Genomic DNA, 23,057 nt, shown 5'->3' with positions numbered 1-23,057 from the left:
TTTTAATTAAAAACGTAATAAATTTAACGTGTAATATTGTTTAACAATAGGCTGTTTAATTTGTGTGTACTGGGGCATTGACAGACAAGTTTAATTTGTTTCATGATTGCAATCTTAAGTCTTAAAATATGTTATTCAAAACAGAAGCTGGCACTCTACAATATTGTGCTTTATAAAAAAAAACGCAGCTCGAGGTTAACTTACCCTGATGGGTATCTCCATCCATCCATCCATCCATCCATCCATCCATCCATCCATCCATCCATCCATCCATCCATCCATCCATCCATCCATCCATCCATCCATCCATCCATCCATCCATCCATCCATCCATCCATCCATCCATCCATCCATCCATCCATCCATCCATCCATCCATCCATCCATCCATCCATCCATCCATCCATCCATCCATCCATCCATCCATCCATCCATCCATCCATCCATCCATCCATCCATCCATCCATCCATCCATCCATCCATCCGTGGTATGCTCGAGCCCATCCCAGGAGTCAATGGGCAGGACACCCTGAACTGGTTTCCAGCAAATCGCACAGCACACAACCTTCCGTACACGCACTCACACTTACAGGCAATTTGGTGTAACCAGTGCACCGTATCACCTGCTCCAGAACATCTAATGAAAAGAAAGTTCTCAGTCTGGGGCTGCACGTGTGTGTATAATTTAATTTATGGTGTCTTTTAATGTCCTTATCACATTTCATCCAGGTATGTGTATTTACACAAAGCTAAAATTGCAACTGAGCAGAGCTGGGTCTCATTGTTTAGGCATGTGTGTAAGTCTGAACATTTGTTGCTACATATTGGACTGTGTATAGTACAAGGTGTGCAAGGTACAAGGTGTGTTTACATTTTAGAAAATATTTTATTCATACAATCATCTTTTCAACCATAGTAACATTCCTAAATAAATCTGTATGAGAAGCTGTCAGTTGCAGATTAAAACAACAGTACAACATTGCCATTTATCTAAACTGATGGCAATGTTGCAGATTTTGTTGGAGAAAGTAAATCACCACGTTTGACCGGTGGTCTCTGCTAATCCCTCGGGAGAATCTTCTCAATGATCGATTATGATGGCCAGAAACTGAGAATACACAATTCTCATGGTGGTCCATTTACTGCTGGATCTGAGAAAACGGCACTCTGGTCCAATCTGTGTAGAGAAGGTAGAAAAAATAAATAAATAAAGGAACGAGTAAGGGGGCAGGCAAACATGTTCAATGATTATAAAAGAGGAATACATAAATGCATCAAACAGTCAAACCTCGGTTTTCGACCACAATCCGTTCCAAAAGGCGGTTCGAGAAGCGAATCGGTCGAATTCCGAATCTATTTTTCCCATTACAAATAATGGAAACATTTTTAATCTGTTCCAAGACTAAAAAAAACGCCTTTTTTAAGCATATGCAGGTAACACTAATATGTAAGGTAAGTTTAAAAAAAAAAAAAAAAAAAGAATAACACAACTGCAATTAGTTCACATATAGTTTTAAAATGTGGAAAAAAAATCGATACATTACACACAGTTGCACTAATAGTATAAATAAATGAAACTAAAAATAAAAAATAAATACTTTTCACTCTTTTTAAGTAGAAGGTGGTAAAATTAGGAAAATGCACTGTCATGTAGAAAAACAAACACTTGTGATGGTTTTTAATATATTTTTTAAATGTTTGTTTCACATCATTAGTATGTATAATTTAAAAGTAGTATATCAATCCACACAATTAACATATGGTCCGTCCGTCCTTCCAGCCATCCATCCACCTATTTTTTGACAGTTTGGCCTGACACTAGCAATTTGAAAAATGATCGCTAATCCAGAGGTAAAAGGTCAAATCTTATCACTACATGATGTACTTTTACCATTGCTGAATTGGATCAGTTGATTGACAGTTATAAATCAATGGAATAAAGAGCAATCTGACTTACTTGGCATCATCTCTGGTCGACATTTCCTCTCGAGGGCCATAAGTGACTTCCATTGCGTACTTGCACTTGTCATTGCTTACAAGAGGGGAAGCGCAGTCATTACACGGATAAAATACTAAAGATGTTGTAATTCACATAAACACATAGTAATACAATGCAAGATGCAGTCCACATATTTACACAGTAAAAGAAAACAAATATTAATCGTGAAGCGACGGCTTCACTTATCGCTCCTTCTGGAATGAATTAGCGTTGAGATCCGGGGTTGTACTGTTATTTCTGCCCACACATCAATTTTAAAGCTAAACTCCCAAATGGAAAATACTTCTAATCACAGGTCATGCAAAACACAGACGATGAAAAAGACATGAACAATATCAAAATCAGGGATGTTCCGATCAGGGTTTTATGCTGTCGATACCGATCATCCATTAGTGTGATTGGCCGATACCGATCATGTGGCTTTGGTGCAGAATTTCAGTCAAAAAACGTCCGTAAACGTGGTTTGGGTTGCTACATTCGTAGCTTGCTCAACTCTCAAATAATTGTGTCTAATGTAAATGTTACATTTTCTTTCAGTTCTTTTTTTTCCTCATAAAACGTGACGCTAACTCATCCAGCTCATTTCTATGCGAGTGATGATTGGCCATGGAGGGATGGATCAAAAGTACCGATCACGCTCTTTTTCACAAATGTCAGCCGATGATGATCGGTCGCGGCCCGATCGGAGCATCCCTAATCAAAATATGGATAGGAATGTTTGATGTTAATGGCTGCAGGCTGAAATTTGATTGGTGATACATACCGATACGATTTCAACACTCTGACGAAGACGACACCGACAGTGCACAGCAAGGGAGAGAGGAAGGGAAGCTTACGTGTCATTTGGTTCATAATAATGATTAGTAAAATAGCGTGAGATGCGGAATGAATAAAGGAAGAGTGAAAGAGGATGACAAAATTTATAGGATAGAGAAGTTACTAGGAACATTGATAATCTACTAGGTAACAGAAGTAAGTTTAAGGTATGTATAATTTTCTTTTCATGTCATTTAAAACAACTCCCAAAACATGACTTGATTGTTTGTCGTCCAATAAGCCATTGACTAATTCTAAATGCAAAAGGAAAAAATCTCAATCATTAACCTTGACTGCATTGTATGGTTGGAAAAAGATAAACTTTGACCAGCATTTTTACTAAAAAGCAAAACCATGAGATTGTATTATATGTAACTAACCTCTTAAAGACAGCCGTTTCAGTCTTCGCATCAACAGTAAGGCTGAAAGTCTCTTTTATGGAGCCGTTGATGACTGTATCTGTAATACTGCGTTGCACGTTGCAGGTAGTTTCATCCGCCATTTTAGATCTTCCACAACCCTTAGTTGTGATGGAAGAGGAAGAAGAAATACTCGGACTAAGCCAGCCATGACTTTCTATTGAAAAAAGAGCAAGAAAACAAAAGCGATCAACAGGACTGTGGCATAATGATATTGGTACAGTACAATCCGTTGATCTCACCTTCTGAGTACAATGGTCCAATGACGCCCAGTGGATCCAGTTTCTCTATGTTGGTTTCCATAGCAACAGGGGTGTTGCACAGTAGTGGGTCATTGGGGCTAAAAGAGACTGTATTTACTCAGAAACTCAATATGATGTGCTTAATGCAGACAGGATAAACAATCAATATTACTACCTATTGGGGGAGAAGTTGGAGAAGTCAGCCCATCCTGTCTCGGAGTTGGAATTCGGGGCAGAATAGCCACTCCATGCTGTGTCTATGAATAAAAAAAAAAAAAAAAAGAAAAAAGGAGGGTGGGTAGATACAGCAGGTTCGTTGATGTTTCTTGATTGATATTGAAGTAACGATTGATAAAAATGATAGATGCATGTGTACATAGATAGAGATTGCTGGAGTTTACTAACCTGTTTCAACTTCCATAATGTCTTCAGAGGTGGGATTAGAAGCTTCAAACGCATCTTTCTTGGAATCCTCTTCCTCCGAATCAGTGCTGTCCTCGCTGTCTGTACTTCCCGCACTCCTAAGTTAACATAAGCGATGTTAGAAGACGTGCCAAGGCTTCTATCGAGTGATGAAGTCCATGTGTATTTTTCTGACCTGGGGCGCCTCTGTGCTTCTGGTATAAAGGTGACTTTTTCATCCCAGATATCTTCCTCATCCGAACCAGCATCCTCAAACTGTTGGATTTTCTCTCGACAGCGTGCTTCAAACATAGCTACTTTCACCTGGGAAAATAGGATCAGATCAGGAGAAAAACATTGTACACAAATGAATGAATGGCATACAACTCTGAACTCGGCTCACAGAGCTACTGAGAATTCACGTATATCCTGTTTTTTGTTTTTACAGTATTTCAAGATGTATTATTTAAAATCAATGCATTTCCAACTAACATCACTCCAAACCACTCTGGGTTCTGAGTGAAATTGAGACAATGTTGGAAAACAGTACAATTTCATTTAACTTTTTTCCCTGCCAATTTTAATTTTAATACTTTTAATATTCTCAACAACAATTAAGTACATCCATCCATCCATCTAGCCATCTATTATTGAATTCAAATATTTATTTCATCTACAAATTTTGTTTTAAGATTTAGTCATTATTTAACTATCGTAACAGAAACAGAAAGGAGGACTGTGGAAGTTGTTGTGGGTCATTTTAAAACTTAAGTCAACCTACAAAAGAAAGATGATTCCTTTATTTTTTATGTGGACTGAAAACAGTTTGTTTGATGATTGAGACAAGAGATCAACATTTTGTTTCTATGTATTTAAACATGGGTCGGATATGCAATTTGAATAGGAACTTTTATGTGAACACACCCAATTATGCAAAACTATTGAATAATGTACGTAAGTGTAGACCAAATCATCACCAGTTCAGGACAGAAATCTTCAGAGAATTGTATATACCCGAAAACTACTGTTTGTGACATCAGAAATCACCATAATTTATACATAAATTATAAATATATGAGGGATGACCACAAAATGTAAAAAAAAGAAAACAAATGTATATATAGGTCACATCTATATTAAAAAAGGTGGGCTTTTTTTGTTTTGAAACAGATTAAATTTTTTTCCATTATTTGTAATGGGAAAAATAGATTCGGAATTCCACCGATTCGCTTCTCGAACCGCCTTCTGGAACGGATCGTGATCAAAAACCAAAATTTGACTGTATTTTTGCTATTCTTGTTAAAATCACACTTACATGTGAACTGGAAACGGCAATAATAACACATAGAAAAAGCCAAATTGAGCAAATTGGCTATTTCAGAAGTGTGTGTCAAACTGATAGCCCTTTGCCTTAATCAGTACCCTGGAAGTAGCTCTCGGTTTAAGAAAGGTTGGTGACCCCTGCACTAGTTATTAGTTACCGTAAATTTTGGACTATTAGCCGCTACTTTTTGCCCAAGTTTTGAACCCTGCGGCTTATAGTCCGGTGCGGCTTGTCTATGGATTTTTTCGGGATGACTTGATCACTTTTATACACTTGTCAAACGGCTGTGGACCGCTGTTGTGTGGCAACCGCTTTGCTAGGCAACCGCTTTGCTAGGCGGAGGGGTACATATGTGACACGGTCACTGGGGAGACTGGTGTGTTGATCGCATGTCCGCCAGTCAAATAGTGCCGTATAATTCACACAAAGAATAGACAGAACAAGATCAAGACGGACATTACTGAAGAAAGGAAACGTTTATACACAAACCGTCATTATGGGGGACAAAAGAAATGCATATGATGCAGCTTTTAAGTTAAAGGCAGTCGATGTTGATGACATTGTGTTGCATCACCCTTTTTATTTCCCGGTCACGTCTACTCTGGAGCTATTTATACGTGTCGCTTGCTAGTTTAATGTAACTTAGCGCTTCGTGGATGAATAAAATTAGCATGAACAGACCCTCATCATGGAAAATGCTAGAAGAAATGGATAAAAGCGACAGACAGACTGACCAAGTGTGTGGCGAAGGATATCTGACGCTGTTCCAATCGGAGGAAGAAGACTTCGATGGTTTCAGTGCACAGAAGGAAGATGAAAACGGCTCTTTTTTACTTTTACTGGTATGTTTTTTTAACCAGCCCTGTTAGTGCTGTGCTACCGTGTTGCTGCTGTGCTACAGCCGCGTCTCAGTGACTTTTACCGATATGTTATTTTTATACAACCCGATTTGTGCTGTGTTACTTCCATGTCCCTGCGATATTACTGCTGCGTCACAGGGAGCGTTTAGAAAGACATGTCAAAGTATGTTATTAAAACTTTAAAAAGGCTTTCTGTGTACCGTCTTTCTTTGTAAATGACTCGCGTGCACGTGCGGCTTATAGTACAGTGCAGCTTATTCATGGGGAAAAAAAAAATTCGTGATTTTTTGCTGGTGCAGCTTATAGTCAGGTGCGGCTAATAGTCCGGAAATTACGGTATATAAAGAGTATTTTGCCAAATACAAGACTAGACGCAAAAATGGGAACACCAGATAATTATAACGCTTTACAAGATTCCTTCCTTTACCTATTGAAACTATAGACTATAAGTACTATGACTTTATTGAAGGTTAAAAAAAGAGAGTACAGTTGAATACCTACTTTTCTTTTGTTTTTGCATACCGTCAATATTATTTGTCAGGACATAAAAATACAGTTAGTATATTGCCTCAGGTATCAAGTCAATGTTTACAATTGCCATTTTTAGATTTTTAGAGGTTGATTTCACTTCGATAAATAAACTAACTCACGATCCTCGTGAGGATACGTGGTATTGAAGACGGATCAAAAAAGACTTAAGATGCAGGGTGAAAGCGACTTCAAATTCATGCTCTATTGACTTCACATCTTGACTTTTCGTTGCAGTAGAATTAATTGAATACACCTAGAAATACACTTTGTCATCTACATTAATATTGAAAGATAATAATGTAGATACTTACACTTTCATTTGTATTGAGTGAAAAACTGATGTCTGATATTCTGTCAAAGGGAATACTGCAATGTTAAAGAAAAATATGGGTTAGTTAAGAGCTCAATATGTATTATGTCCAATTCTTCAAAAGAAAGTACAATACACATCATTGGTAGGCAACTCCAGTCCCCGAGAGCCGGTGCACTGCATGTATTCTAAGTCTCCCTGTTGCAATACATCTGATTCAAATGGTCAGATAATTAGCAAGGTCTGCAAAAGCTGGATAAAAATCCTGATCATTTGAATCACGTGTGTCGCAACAGGGAGACATAGAAAACATGCAGGACACCGACCTCGAGGACCGGAGTAGCCTACCCATGATATACGGTAACATGCTAAAGATTATGACTTTCTCAGCAGCCATTTTCACATCATAAAAGTAAACGATTGGAGCGGTAGAAGTTAGCATGATTATGCAAAAAGAAAAAAAGTTATGATTTTGACCAAATTTAAGTGGGGTGGCACAACGAATGGAAACAGGAACGTACACCGTTACATTTAAATGCAAATTCTTAAGATATGTTAACCTGCCTCATGCAAATGAAAATGCTTTTTGAAATTAATTCCGCAAAGAATCATTATATATGGGATGTAAATAACACAGACATGACTACAGATTCAATTGTTGGAATTAAATAAGGTATAAAAAATGATTGGAGAGGTTCTTCCATGAAAGGTCCCATGCCATTCTATTTTGCTTTTATTTTGTATATGTGATGTCCTTTGTCTTTTGAGCAGGTTTTGTGGTTGTAAAGGAGCAGGATGACCTATAGTAAGCTACAATTGATCCCCCGCTATTTACGAGAAATAAGGACCAGCACCTGAATAGCAAAACTATGTGTCTAGTAACTGACAGCCAATGAAATGCATCGGGTGAGGGGGAAAAAAATACAACCAAATTCCCAAACCAATTCTTCAAAAATAAACACTGATAATCAAAATACATATTCCTATAAAAAAAATACAGGCGGAAATGAGAAAAAAAGAAACCACCAAGAAGTTAAAAATTTAAAGAAAGAAAAATATGTAAATATGCAAATCCGCGGGTGCCGAACCGTGGGCACGCATGGGTCCACATGAATTTTCGTTGGTCACACATTTGAATGAGCTAATTTTGAAGAAACCTTTTTCCATAACATTTTAAAATATGCAAAATTCTCATTTCAAAAGCAGATCAGCTCGTTTTTCGCCATTTAAAAGCTATTGCACGTAGAATTAAATTCTATGTGGTCAGTGATTTGTGCATTTAAACCAAATATTAAACCATGTCACAGACTAATTCTGACCAATATTATATATGAAATTGTGAATAAAATGTATTTTGATGGAATCGGACCTTTAACATGAACTAGGAACATTTTTGATTTACTGGACAAACAAGATTGTTATGGCGAGTATGAAGATGTAACAAAAATGAACACAAATCTGAATTATATACCATGTAGCACTAAAACCCAGATTTAGGTAGATGTTAGATCTATGCAGACTTTTAAAAAATCTCATTTCTGAAGAGTACTGGGACAGCACACCAGTGACTTCACAGTGATTCTGTACTGTTGGATATGCTCAATACAGCAGATATTCTGGTATCTGTTTGGAATCATCACAAAGACTGACAGGCACAATAAAATGCAATAGTTTGTCAGCACACAGCGTTATATTTCCCGATTTCCATGTTTGCCAGTTGCCAGCTTTGCAATGTCTTTAGTGTCTTGTCCCATCAGTTTTATTCTTTCATTCATTTATTTAACATGATCAGCATTTGTACTCACTCCAAAACATCATCTGGATCAGCAAACTCTTCATCATTGAAGCCAAACTGCTCAATAAAATTGGACGTCATTTGTTGCATCTGATAATCAGAAAACGCCTAGCAAAGGCCAAAACCAATATTGATTAATGATGCACTCTCTCGAGCAGGGGTTGACAACATGGTTCCTGCCAGCTTGTTCTAAAAGTAGTGACTCAACATGATTTCCTAGGAATGTTATAGAAGTGATCCTTTCAAAGATAAAAAAAAAGAAGCATTTTTCTGTTTCCTACCTTCATCAAATCACAGCTGATATTAACATTATCAGCACCTTCACATACATTTTATTATTTAATTAATTATTATTATTATTTTATTATAATTATTAGTAACATAATTTAATGTGATTGAAGCAAATGCTTGTCAGAAATGTGTATTTAACATGTTACGGATTAATTTAACGGATCGCATTAATCGGTACCTAAAATGTAGCCCTCAGTTTCAAGAGGTTTGGGAACCCCTGCTCTCGAGCCTACACAAAGCTAGCCAGTATTTACAAAACTGGTTGACTGCAGAAAGGCCACACTATGAAACACAATAAGATACATAAGTCATATACGTGCATGATGGAAGTAAGTCTCAAAATTATCTGGCATTCATATATTCAGTAGCTGGATAATTAGCAAAAACTAAGAGGCCCCATAGTCCAAATGTGTGTACGTTGAAAAGATTTCTGTATTGACAGATGTTTGATACCACAAACTTAGAAAAGCTGCGGCCAGACGTTTACATAAACTCATAAATCCAATTCATATCATTCATGGACCCTCGAACATGACAGTGAAGACAGTGAAAGTTGGGTTGCTGTTTCTTGCTTTTAATATTAGATTGGAATCATATTTCATTATGGTGGTTGTGGGCTGAGAGCATCACAAGGACATCACAACAGCTTTTTTAGAAAGTCAACTCCTGCTCTAGTATCCATTTGCATTACACAACACACAGTGTCAGATTGTAAGCACGCAAGGAGAAATGTCAGCGTGAAAATGGCAGCAAACGATGTTGCATATTTTGAGCTTTTACAGGGGACCTTTACAGTACTGTAGTAAGGAAGCAAACGAGCATCTCTCCACCAACCTGCATTTTATATTTGGTCCACAGCGGCTTTTTACTTGTGAGCTGAATAAATGCAAAAGTAAATAAATAAATTTAACCTTTTATCCACAGCATAGCATACTAGTTAGTTTCCTGAAACCCAAAGGAGAACAGCTTTTTTCTAAATATTGGTTGGTATTAAAGACAAATATTTAATTTTATTTATTATATTAATTTTTAAAGTATTCAACTAAATATAAGACATTAAATAGCAGCAAGTTACTTTTATTCATAGTCTATCAGGCATCAAATTTGGCTGGAGCTTCGAGACATTACCGGACATTTGGGCCTTCAAATTAAAAGGCAGCCCTTATGAGGTCAAGCCCAGCGGTCCTTCGCTGCTTTTCTGACACTAATGTAATGTTAAGTGTATGTTAACGTCTGACGACAACTGTAAAAATCAGACCACGAACAAATATGCTACTTTTGTATTTTGCGTGACTATGGGCCTTGTACATGCGTGCATGGAAGTAAATTGATTTGTCAGTCTTAAAATTAGAATCTTACTTGTTGTAGAGATGAGTCATGGTGAAAGCTGCTATCTTTAAAGTCAATCTCGTCATCAGTTGAGGATTGGATCTGATGTGTAGTCACCTGACAAGAATAAGTAATGACGTGGATGAACAAGCTGTGTCCGATGTAAAATGGGGCATTACCATTCGGTCTAAATAAACCAAAGAAAACGGGCAGGCACACCAAGGGCACAAATAAGTTGATTGTTTAGAAAGGCATTTCTGAACCCTTTAAAAGCTATAAAGATGGAAAACACTGATAAAACAACAAAGGGGTTGATGAAAAATGTCAACGGTAGACTGATGAAGTTTTGAAACCACACAAGGCATGCAGAAACTTCAACGGCGTTTGATAATAAGTAGTCAGGCTGTTTGATCTTTATGACTGCTTTATTACAGTGTCATGGACAGTTAGGATTGTTTTTGATTCGGAAATGTGGACGTCTACGGAAGCACCTAAGCCACACAGTCACTCACAAATCAAAGAGCGTGGCCGGACACAGTAGTAGAATAAGTGGTTGCTTAATTCTCTTTTCCATCCAATTCACATAGCATCAAAATGAATTAATCAATCTGCCTGATATTGTCATCTGCGTATTGCTTCTCTTTTAATAAAATGTCAACATACTTCGGTGTGTGGAGCAAACGGACCCCTTTGGCTACTCAACAACAGGCCTGACCTAAATTAACCTCTTCGGTTGCCTATAAAACACGCCTCTCTAAAAAAACATGACTTTCTAGACAACGCGCTTTCGGGGTTGCAAGTCCCAAATTCTGGATCCCAAAGTCCGCGTAAAATGGAGATTTAGGTGTATATTTCAGAGGGTCCGCAAAATAGACAAAAAAAAAAATACAAACACCAAGAATATCTTCGGAAAACACTGATAAATATTCATTATATGTTACCTATGGGAGACGGGGGAAAATTCCCAGAGATATCGGAAAATACTCAAAATTTGATTAACTCGCATGGCACATCGGCGGTCCAAGCATATTTCACGGGGGCCAATGCCACACAAAGCTCCGGCAGTGATTTTAAATTGTATATTCAATCCAGATTTAAATACTTAGGAATAAAGGCTGAAGTATTGATCTCTTGTCTCCTAATCGTCCTGTGATGTTAAACCCAAAGATTTTCAGTCGAAGGAATTTTCGTCACTGTACCAATACTTTTGGAAGGGCATGGATGATTTTCAGAGCGAATGGAACTGGTCACAACTTTGTTTTGAACATACAAATGCCAACAATAAACACTTCTTTGAGCTGATGATCGACAACAAAATGGCTAGTTAGATTATGATTATATATTATTAGAAGCACTATATTGGTTAACAGAGATATCTATAGTCAAAAATGTTTGATGCTTGACAAGAAAACCATCTGTGCTTTTCATAACTCACCAGGTCAACAGTGTTTCTCTTGTTTGTGTCAGCAAGCTGCCCAGATATGAAGGCCTCCCACTTTTCTCTGTCTTCTACTTTTAGCTCTGTCACACATAATGAGTTCACCTTCATACAATTTGCAGTTGAACATCACATACAATTCACACACAAAGGTATACATGAGCACATATAAAAACTGAGGCCCATTTCGTCCTTTTTTTTTTTTTTTTGCTGTAGACTGAAAACCTTTGCGTTAGATATCAAAAGGTGAATATGAGACAAGAGATCAATATCAATGAAGATCTAATTTGCCTGTTTTTTTTTTTTTTTATTATTGTTTTGAGGGGCATTTCAGCCTTGTCTTGAACAGGTCAAATGCTTGCTGAATCGTACAGAAAGATGGAGAAACAATCTGTACGTTTAGCAGATAGGAAGGTGATTCTCGTTATTGTATGTTTTGCATCTTCAGTGACCAACAGGTAATACATTCACCTGTCCTCAACTGTTACTGTTATTTTCCTTGGTTACCTGTTCAACATCTGCTTCTTAGTACATGTGTGATTTTGTAGCCATTGCTTTTCATAATATTCATCATTTGATGTCCCAAATGTTTTCAGTCTACAGCAAAAATAGATAAAATGGCCTTACAGTTCCAATAATTTTGAAAGGGAGGAAAATTATCATCCCGGATATATACATAGTTAGTCAAATCTATCTATATTGACACGGTTTAATAAAATAATTACATTTTAACCCCAAGTCAATTCAGAGCAGCCCAACATTATCTGCATTGGTGATTACCAAAATAAATTTTTCATTTCTGTAATGATGAATAGAATCATTTATAGAAGCTCCTTAACCAAAATTCTATTTTTTGATACTTTAACACTTATCCATGAACTTTCAAACTGGCTTAAAAAAATCTTTAGATGCTGCCTGTGATTTTTTATTAACTTTTGACTTCTCAGAGGAGTATCCAGTGAGTTGGCTACAATCTGTGACATTCATTCCACTTCAAAATATACTGTTCTTGAATCGTATTGTACCCCACATGCATGGGGATACGCAATGCATCGTTTTATTGGAGCGATGTACAACCCTAATAGATTTATTCTTTATTAGTATTTGAATTATTTTGTGAAGCAATATAAAAAAAAAAGACATGATGTCTTTTGCAAACTAATTTGTCATTGCACAATTCAAATGTTTTTCAACATCAAATAAACAGCATTTGATCTTTTCATTTTTTAGCTTCTTTTTCAGGGTGTGTAACGACTTGTTTTTTGTTTTTAGCTGTGAGGCACAAGATGTGCATGTCATTCAGACAAGTGACACCCCCCCAAAAAAAAAGAAATGACAAAAAACATTAGTGTGACGAGAAAAAACAGAAGGTTGAAGAAAAGCAACAACACAAAATCTAATGGGTGCATCGTAATATAAATTGCGTAGTGGAATATATTGTATGTAATTCAATTCAAATATGATTTAATTGTGCATTTCAGAATCCAAGATGAACAGAAGAATATGAAAGCCTGTTTAGAATTATTTAAGCCTTAACACAATATTCAATTTGACTTGTTCTGACAGAAATTAATTTTTCTCCCCCAAACTTTCAGATTTTAAACTTTTTAGTAGACTTAAGACAATGTATTGTATGTACAAAATGAAAATGCAATACAAATGCTTTAGTGTTATTGCTATTATCCTAAAACTTCAGCATAAGTCCTACATTAGGTGATGCAGAATAGATGTACTGTGTTCTTACCAGAGATCAGCTGTTGTATCTGCAATCCGTTAGGGCCTTTGTCACAGTTATGAAGTATTGAATTAGCTATTCTAGTGAGGTGGCCCATGTAGCCTCGCCGCCGACCCCCTTCTAGCCTAAATACAAAAGAAAATGGCATTGATAAATATTGAGCAAACAAACCAGCTCAAGGTAAACTGGCCTTTGACCTTTGTATGATTTGTACAGTATTGAGTGCCCAGAAAGCTGCTTCCTGCCCCTTCCTGTCTGCATGGAGATCTACCCTGACCTTGTATGATCATAAAAAGAAGCCCAAAAAACAAAGCTACGCGTAAAGCACATTCTCAACCCACGGAGCCTCTCCAAACCACTTAACAGAAACTACCTCTTGATTTATTGAAGCTGGCATAGGACAAATCTGCACCCTCACGCCCCTCAACATCTCAGCTGCCCAGACCACGACTGCCATGTTTCTCACCTGCTCAAAGCCCTGACAGCATATCACACCCACCCTCTTTACCCTTCACTGGGCTTCCATCAAGTTCACGGTCGATATTTGTTGGTGTCCAGAAGCCTTCCTGCCTCACTCTCACTGGATTCACCTGTCCTCCATTTTAACACACAAAACAATTTGATGACTAAATGTCATAGACTCCTGTTTCCTTAGCGACCTACTCTGAACACCTTAATGGGAACGAGGGAAATCATTGTAAGGAATAACGATAACCTATTCGTTCACACAATAACATTAAACTAATTGAAAAGTGAAGTAGAAACTATTTTCCATGAAAAAAAGGCCATTAGTAAATCCATTGTGAAAATGGTTACAAATGCAACCCATCTAGCAAATATCTGACTATCTTCAAAACAGATCAAACTTGATTCTATGGATTCAAGCTCAAACAACTTTTTACACAAATATTTTAGCAACCTGTTTTATTCCGTTTTTATATTCATTTAATGAATTTACTACAAATTCAAAAGAAATAAAAACTGTACTCACTGTTCCTTTTCATTTGTGTTCCAAGCGTCAATGATTCTCTGTATGAAATGGCATTTTTGAAACAACTGTTGAAGAGAATTGCACAAAATGTTTACTTAATAATAAAATAAAACTTGTGAAATGAAATTGGGAATGGGTTTGGTTTTAAAGGAATTAAATCCCAGCAGAATATATTGTAACAGCACAAACGTATTTTCAAATATTTCAAACATTCTATTTAATGCAGACATTTCACTGAGATTCATTTTCAAATGAAATATGATTAGAACCAAATAAATCCCTTTTTAATAATCAATCATCTCACAGTACATAATAAATACAAATATTTTAAGTATAAAAAGCAAACAAGATGTTCCCTGGCAAACCATTTAATTTCTGACATTTCATTGTGACTTATGACGTTAACACTTAATTTGTGTGCAGAAAATCTACGCTCAAGTGAACTTCACCTTCAATCTTTACATCTAGCCATTAAAAATATTGACAAATTAACATCAAATAAAGTTTAGCTGACCATTTCCAATTTTTTAAATCAGTTGCACTCAAAAGAAAACTATACAATTTTTGTTGGTATCAAATCGAGCAATGTGACGCTCCGAACCACAAATATTGGTCAGAGTTATAGTGCATCCCTAAAAAAATAATAAAAAATATTATTGTTACTACTATTACTTTCAAAAAACAAGCAATTAAAAAGCAACATTTTCATAAACTGTCTCCTTTACAGCCATATGTATCACCCAGCCCCACAAGACAAGTGTCCAATGTATGATGTGATATTTTAATCTTACATGTCTGACGAGGATGCTCTCGCTTGCATTTTCCTCTTCTGTCTCTAGCTGGACTTCAGCGGTGAAAGGAGGCATGACCAAAATCACAGCTGTACAAATTTCCACCTGTATGTGGAGGAAGTTGTTCCAGCTGTATCGGAAATACATATCCTATGAAAAATAACAGTGTTATGATTATTACCCATTCTTTTTTGACAACATAAAACAAACTGTACAGAGCTATCTTCAGAGCCAGTGGATCAGCATTGAAACAAAAATCAACCGGCCGACCTCGCACCGCCAGAACTCCAGACAATGTGGCAGCGGTAAGACCAAATAACATTATTCGAAAACGAAATGAAAATGAAATGAAACAAAATGCATCATATGTGATTTTCGAAAATAAAAAAAAAGACTTTTTTGTTTCTTTAATTTATTTGCATTTTATTAAACCTACAAATGTGTCGGATCATTTTGCTGGACCCTGTACACACGCATGCACACACAGGACGTCATGAGTGTATTTGTAGTATTTGTGAGTGTATTTTAGCAAAATAAGATAAAAGAAAATAAATAAACTGGTGCAGCTGGTACACTTAAGGGCTTTGGGGTTTACCTGGTCCCTGTTGAGACCATGTTGGGGTCTGCAGAGGTTTCTCAATGTCACAGACGTTTAATTTATAAAGATAATAATGTATATTTTCAATAAACGTAACAATATACATGCTTATTAATATGGTTATTATATTTGTGCTTTATGTTTGGTTCTATTCACAGCACTTTGCCCCAGCTGTAGTCATTTGGATTTGCTCTATAATTCAAATTCAGTGGAAACTATAATACTCACAAGTATTACTCCCAGGGTGTTGAGGTGAATGAGCTCTTTATTGATAGAGGGAGTGTTGGTTTGCAACAGACTGACCACTAGTCTGACCACATGGAGCCTTGTGTTCCCCACAGGAGGATCCAGCACCCCCCACGTTGTCTTCATCATGTCCTTCTGTTTGAGAAAATGTACTTTTTAGAACACAAACTCTTGACTCAGATATCAAACCCGACAATATTTTTAATCTATTGTGGATTTTACGTGGACTATGGGGTCCAGAATTTTTGGAATCGCATTAAGCCCGAAAGCCTGAGTCTATCCGAATTTACCTTTGGGGGATCGAGCAGCAGTTGATGAAAGTCTTTGAGTCGTGGTCTCACAGCCTCCAAAATGCTATGGCTGACTGAGAATGAAGGGTTGGACATTCTAGGGGAGCATTCCATATGGCCCTCAAACCTTGAAGAGAAACGCCCAGAATATTCTAAGTGAAGCTGGCTATCACTTTGCAGCAGAGTTATCAAACATGTTAGATATCAGTAGCATTTTGTAGATACTTGTTTTTTGAATATTTGCTGTATTATTTCTCCAGCAAATATTTGGGGGTCTTGTTTTTTGGCTCTTTATGCTCATTAGGTTGGCTGCTTCCTGATATAAACACTAAAATCAATTTCACATCACAAATTTGGAATGTGTTGCAATGTTTAAACTTAGCCAACTTGAGATTGATATGACCAAAGGTTGTTGTTTAATCGACTTTGGATCAAAGGGTGTTTCAAGTTCATACCCCTACATTTGCATCTTAAACCTAGTCCAAAGGAAGGAAAAGAAGATAAGAAGGGAGGACTGTAACCTCAACTCACGTTTAAAATATTTACATGGATTTTCATTTTTAACATTTGGTATTGATGTTTTGGGCACCTTGCTAATGCATTTGGTTACAATTACATGGACAACATTTCTTTCATCTGACACTGACCCACACATCACATTTTTTTATTCAGAATAAATTTTGGCAGGCGCAGATTGACTAAATTATCAACAGACCTAAACCATCCCTCACTTTCTGAAGAAAATCTTGATCGAAATGTTCTTGATCCGGTCAGACTGTTCCGAATAGGGCGTGTACATGAAGCATTTTTCTTCCCATCAGGTTTTTAATCAGAATAAACGTGTCCATGTAAATGTAGCCTTTGACATATTTCAAGACCATCCCTAAATGGCCAAGGGTGTCAAGTCTATGCGCAAGTGGTGAATTCAGTTTTTCGTCAGGGTTCGTTCAAAGTCGCAAAGGTTCGCAGCGGCGTTTTTATTTTTATTTTAATGGTCGCAAACATGCGACCATTTAAAATCTTTGGAAATGTCTGATGAACATCTTTGCAACTGCAACATTGAATGAACCCTGACTAAAAAAACATTTGATACATGCGCACACACTTGCAAACCTTTGCTGCTCAGTGAGCTACTTCAACTGAAATTGAAAGAATGGGAAAGATCACAGGACGTACGCTGGTCGTCTTGTCTCAAACAATGTAAGAAGGATTTGGATAACACTGACAATTGCAGATTCATTCTTCTCCTTGTCGAAGATATGAGACAGCAACTTCTCCACTGTGGTCTGCCTAAAAACAGATGAGAGGATATTTATTAACCATTAACTTTCAGGCATTGGTCCTCAGATATTCTTGTACGAGTTAGAATTAATTTCTTTATGAATCCTAAATCATCAATTACATACTGAACTTGATGTGGCCACACCAAGATTATTATTAACAGAACAAACAATCTTTCTTTTTGGTCTAAGAGATAAAGTGTCACTGATCTAATCCATTTGCTCAGCACTGTATTTATTAACGTAACATACTTTTCAAGTGTAGCCAGTAATGGGTCTGGCTGTAGGCATCCCTGGACCTGGAACATCTGGTCTCTGCTCAGTCTGATAATCTCACACAGTGACTGTGAGGCGTTGGAGTGTCTCTGTGTGAATATCACAATTTTTTTAAACCGAATAGTAACAATAATATAATGGAAATATGATTATTTTAGCACATTTACACAAATTAGCACAAATACTGTTCAACTTACATCCTCATCCTGAGAGGGCTGTACCATGTCCACAAGCCTTTGAATGATATTTTCCTGATTCAGCCACTGAAACGAGAAACAAAAGAGGTGACCAAAGCATTTTTCATCCACTAACCAAGTTGACTTATTCATATCAGATCATCAGTAAAATAGAATTGGGAGTCTGCGTTAACCTTAAGTGAACAAAAATTGGAAATAATCATTGGAGAATCCTACTACCCACATTAAGGACATCTTGTCGCAACAGCTGTGGTTCGATGCAGGTGAGCATTCGAAGAAGCAGGTCCATGATGGCTGATGTCCCTATGTGTTTGATCATCAGGTCTACAAAATCCTCCCTCTGCCGGAGAAACGTCACTATCTAAACACACACAAAAATTCACATTATACTGGTGGGTCGCGATGCCAGGTCATACCACCCATTCCATCATTTTTCCAAATGCTCACCTGTTCAGGTTTGCGTCCTATAAGAATAGACATGACCTTAGAGAAGAAGCTGGTCAGAAGTGGATTAAGAGGTGGCTCATTCTGGAGAAAGCTGTACAATTTCATCAGCAATTTTTCATCTTCCACTAATCGGTCATTAATTTGGCTCACATCTGACGTAAGAAGCTCACAAGATATGTTGGGATACCTGTCATTAAAAAAAAAAACATGTTTAAGTTAATTTTGCCAATAAAATAAGTCTCGACGTATACTCTGAAAACAAACAAAGCAAGGGTATGAAATTAGATTTAAAAAAAAAAGATGACTATTAAATTTAGGCCAGTCACCGTGAAATGTAGAGCAGTAAAAACATGTATCTTACATAAATAAAAGTTGCAAAGTTGCCAAGTTGGATGCCAAATTTTTAGAAAAATATTATTGGCAAGGATGCTGGAAAGTGATGCTGCAGCGTTTACACAATACAAATTACAAATACAAGTAAGGTCATACTTGTATTTAATGTTTTCCTCAACATCAGCACCCGGTTCTTGCGTGATGAAGGTGACAAGGTCCTCCATGCACTCTGGTCTCAGAAGGAAGTCAACCAGTTTGTGGTTTTTGGCTTTGCACTCTTGCAGAACATCCTCCTCATCCATTATATCCGTTAGTCTAACATCTTCCCTCTCCAGCAGAGTGTCAATGTGGGATGTGGCGTGGAGGTCAAATTTCCAAAACATACTTTTTCCTAAGAAAGAAACAAACGGGATTTTATTCATGTTGCCACTAGCTTGTAACATATTTGCATATAACACATTTGCTGTCTTTGAAAATACAATCGTTTGCCACTCGGTGGGATAGAGGGCTTAAGTGTACGATTATGTTCAAATTTGATGTTTCCTTTTTTTAGACTACGATGCGTTTTTCAGCAAAAGCACAATTGGCAACCCATTCGTGTTTTGATTTGGAACTCGTTTGTTAATGTCAACACGAAGGCTTTTGGGTGCAAGTTTGAGCCCTTGTGAACATTTATATCATGCAAAAACTGATTTTGAAATTTCCTGCCTGTTTGTGAAATAGCTGACCAAAATATGTTCAACAAAGGTTAGCGAAGGTTTGCATACAGCCTGAATGTTGATTTTTGGTCAGAGTTCTTTAAAAGTTGCTAACAGACAGTTTGTACAGTCTATGTGCACAAACATCAGCTCAGTGAGATACAAGCCAAGATATTTTAGTAAAATAAGCAGGGGTTTTCAACTGGTTTTGTCCAAAGATCACCATTATAACCAAGAAGCAACTCGGGAACCACTGCTTTGGCAGAATATTATTTTATTTTGCACCGAAGGAGGCTAGACCTATATAGGCTATAATTTTGCATCTCTATGTCTATTTTGGAAATCTCAGCTAAATCAAGAATAAATAATAAATCAATTTTATTTTTAAAAATGTCACAATTATTTTCCATTTCCAATTGTGCAGAACACCTACAATACTGTCATGAAGCACTAGATTGCCATTGACCACCGGTTGACAATCCCTTATTTAAAGAAAAGGAGAATATTGATGACAATAAAACACTGCAAATACTTTGTGTGTCATACGTCTTGTGCGGTACATAGCAACCTTCATCCACCTACCTAGTTGTAGGTAGTCCAGACACCAGAGCTCAAGTTAAAACAAAGGACGTACTGGGGTGCGACATGTGTGGCCCATTCCAGGTTAGTCAGCACTTCCAGGTTAGTCAGCAAAACCGAAATGACTATCACAAAAGCGGCGCACATCCAGAGGTACACCACCTGTAAGGAGCAATTGTGAAAGAACAATAACAGTGATTCTTCAATTTATCACACAGGAACATGCATCACATGTATTTCCCTTCTGTGGAGATTCCCAGGTGACCCAGCAACACCTTGAACTGGTTGCCAATTGAGCCAATCGCAGGGCACATATAGACAAACAACCATTCGCACTCACACGAATAGAACCCACAACCTCCGCACTGTGAGGTGAACATGCTAACCAGTGAGCCACTGTCCGTCTATGTGTGTCTGGCAACTAGTTCAGGGTGTCCCCTGCCTACTGCCTAAAGTCAGCTGGGGAGGATAAGCTCCAGCATGCCCACGACCCTTGCGAGGAAAACCGGTTCAGAAAATGGATGGGTGGATTTTCTGGTGACATTATATTGTGTCACCCTACTTGCACACTGTATGTGATTTACTCCCATTTTAGGACTGACCCAAGTCCATAAAATGAACAGTTTACACCATCATTATTCATTGATCCAAAAGTGTTATTTACATGGGTGGGAAAACATAAACCTGTTTCCAGTGGCTATGTTTCCATATTTTAATTTTGTTATTGGAAAGGTGTTCATCTTAAAAAACTCATTGGTAATAATCCAATGGAGTGGGCTAAAATAATGCTGTGTTTAGGTGATGATGATGATGATGTTTTTTTTTTTTTTTCCTGCTCCTCTTATTTATTTATTTATTGTTGTGTTATTTATTCATTATTTATTCAGCACGCTTTTGTTGTACTTGTTTACTTGTTTGTCTGTTGTGAGCCATGTCTTGTCACCGTGGGATAGGGGGGAACGAAATTTCGGTTTCTTTGTGTGTCTTTGGCATGTGGACAAATTGACAATAAAGCTGACTTTGACTTTGAATGTTTAGGTGTGACAGCGAAACCTGCAATGATCTGTGTGCAGTTGTGACAGCGAAACCTGCAATGATCTGTCTGCAGTTGTGATGTTTATATTGATGGGGTTGAATGATCTGGTCAGGCAGAGAAAGCGGGCCGTTTTTCTATGAACAAATATCCATTCATCAACGTCTAATCCCGAGACAGACAATGAAATCAAGTGTAAATGTTTGTTGATGTTTGTCTCTGCATCCATTACAACCTGGTGATCCTGAAAGGGGGATCCTTCCATCTGTGGTCCCTTCTCAAGGTTTCTCATTTTCTCCTGGAAGGTTTTTTTTGAGTTTTTCCTTGCCCCTTTGGGAGCTTAAGATCAGGGGATGCTTTGAGAATAATTGTCAATTTTTGGCTATGTGAATCCCTTTGAGACTGTTTGTGATTTAGAGCTATACAAATTAACTTGACTTGATATAATTTTTTAAACTTCCGTTGCTATACACACAAGGAAGTGGTAGGCAACGAGACTTGCACGTCAGAGAAAAGCCAGCCCAATGAAAGATGCGACAAGCAGAATCAGTCGTCAAGGGTTGACATGATGTACAGTAATGATTGGCAGTGAAGCTACATCTCCAGAATGCCCATGTTGCTCTGGACAATAGTTAGCTTCTCGAGCTTAGGAAGCTTCCTGGTTGTGTAAATAACATGCATTTTCACAACAAGCATGCATTGCTCAACTCTCAACCACAACTGTCAAATAAGCAACAACAACAACAACGATGACAATCTTCAGCATTGCAACAAATGCACCAGCCATATCCACCAAGTTACCCTTTCTTTTTCTCGAATGCGCCAATAATATTGCTTAATTATAAGCAAACAATAGTAATATGCATGCAGACCTTATGCTTACCGGTGTTACAAGAATCACTGCTGACAAGTCGTTCCTGAAGCCAGTGTACCTACCGACAAATTTGAGAACAGCGAGTCTCCGAAAGCAATAATCAACGCCAAACACAAATACATAAAAAACGTGACCGGAAAAATCAAACATTTAAAACTGAGAGGATGTGACCAACGTGAAATAGTTGGCAATGGAGGACACTTTTCAAGATGGCGATCCTGTCCAGTCAATCGCATCGATCCCTTCCCCCACAACATAGAGGGGATTGTCATTCAGGCAGTAACAGTCATTCTATTGGTTTAAAACCAAATCACTCAAAAACGCCCTTGTGTTCTATTGGCTGCCAAGCCCAATATAAAGAATAATATAACGAATCAAAATTCTGGTTGCTATGCAAGGCAACGCAATGGACAATGTCTAAAATTTAACATACTGTATGTAAGGCATATTTACCACAGGAAACTGAAAATGAAAATATTGTATGACAATCTGACAATGTGGCCAGTTAGTGAAATATAATATAAATAGGCTGAAATTATTAGAACATTTGACCAAGGTGGTGAGTGTGCTAAAAATCAACCCCCTTTGTTAACAAATTAATTATTCATCTGTTTAAAAATTACCTATCCATCCATTTTTAGCACTGCTTATCCTGTATAGGGTTGCAGGGGTGCTGGAGGCCATCATATTTGACATCAGGCAAAAGGCGGACTACACCCTGAACTGGTCAACTTGGTCATAAGGTGGTCGGTGCCTCTTGTGTCAGCAACCCCTGAACCTGCTGATGGACGCTGGCGGTAAGGGATGCCGTCAAGCTGAAGAAGTCCTATTGGGCCGTTTTGGCCTGTGGGACTCCAGAGGCAGCCGACGGGTACTGGATGGCAAAACGGAACGCGGCCTCGGCAGTTTCTGAGGCAAAAACCTGGGTGTGGGA

At 37.6% G+C, this 23,057-nt stretch overlaps 1 protein-coding gene across 8 annotated transcripts; it reads right to left on the bottom strand.

Moving 5' to 3' along the window:
• Positions 1-865: 865 nt before the first annotated feature.
• ppp6r3 (protein phosphatase 6, regulatory subunit 3) lies at positions 866-22,379 on the bottom strand. Of its 8 annotated transcripts, none has more exons than XM_088378991.1 (25): positions 22,133-22,379; positions 20,272-20,378; positions 19,096-19,330; positions 18,607-18,793; positions 18,383-18,520; positions 18,160-18,225; positions 17,939-18,051; positions 17,583-17,696; positions 16,407-16,533; positions 16,099-16,251; positions 15,273-15,422; positions 14,482-14,546; positions 13,500-13,615; positions 11,753-11,838; positions 10,348-10,434; positions 8,708-8,805; positions 6,904-6,958; positions 4,074-4,201; positions 3,881-3,996; positions 3,651-3,732; positions 3,476-3,573; positions 3,195-3,390; positions 2,762-2,779; positions 1,957-2,031; positions 866-1,176 (listed from the first exon to the last, which is right to left on the bottom strand). In XM_088378991.1, the coding sequence occupies exons 2-25, from the start codon at positions 20,282-20,284 to the stop codon at positions 1,125-1,127; spliced, it is 2,568 nt and encodes an 855-aa protein (XP_088235117.1). In that variant the 5' UTR covers positions 20,285-20,378; positions 22,133-22,379; the 3' UTR covers positions 866-1,124. The 8 variants fall into 8 exon arrangements, with proteins under 8 accessions (XP_088235117.1, XP_088235122.1, XP_088235118.1 ...); XM_088378996.1 differs by having other exon boundaries at positions 8,708-8,754; XM_088378992.1 differs by having other exon boundaries at positions 22,186-22,379.
• Between the last annotated feature and the right edge of the window lie 678 nt (positions 22,380-23,057).

Source organism: Syngnathus floridae, chromosome 6 (genome assembly GCF_059516105.1).
Source record: "Syngnathus floridae isolate MCC-2025c chromosome 6, RoL_Sflo_1.0, whole genome shotgun sequence".
NCBI lineage: Eukaryota > Metazoa > Chordata > Actinopteri > Syngnathiformes > Syngnathidae > Syngnathus > Syngnathus floridae.
Note: the sequence above shows the minus strand (reverse complement) of the source record. Positions and strands in the feature narration are given on the sequence as shown.

Bases quoted from the DNA above. Each gene is read 5' to 3' on its own strand.
- ppp6r3 (XM_088378991.1), bottom strand. The intron at 10,435-11,752 runs GTGAGTTATGAA...TATTCTTGTCAG, and splicing joins AGAGAAACACTGTTGACCTG to GTGACTACACATCAGATCCA. The intron at 4,202-6,903 runs GTAAGTATCTAC...CTATTTTCCCAG, and splicing joins CACTCAATACAAATGAAAGT to GTGAAAGTAGCTATGTTTGA.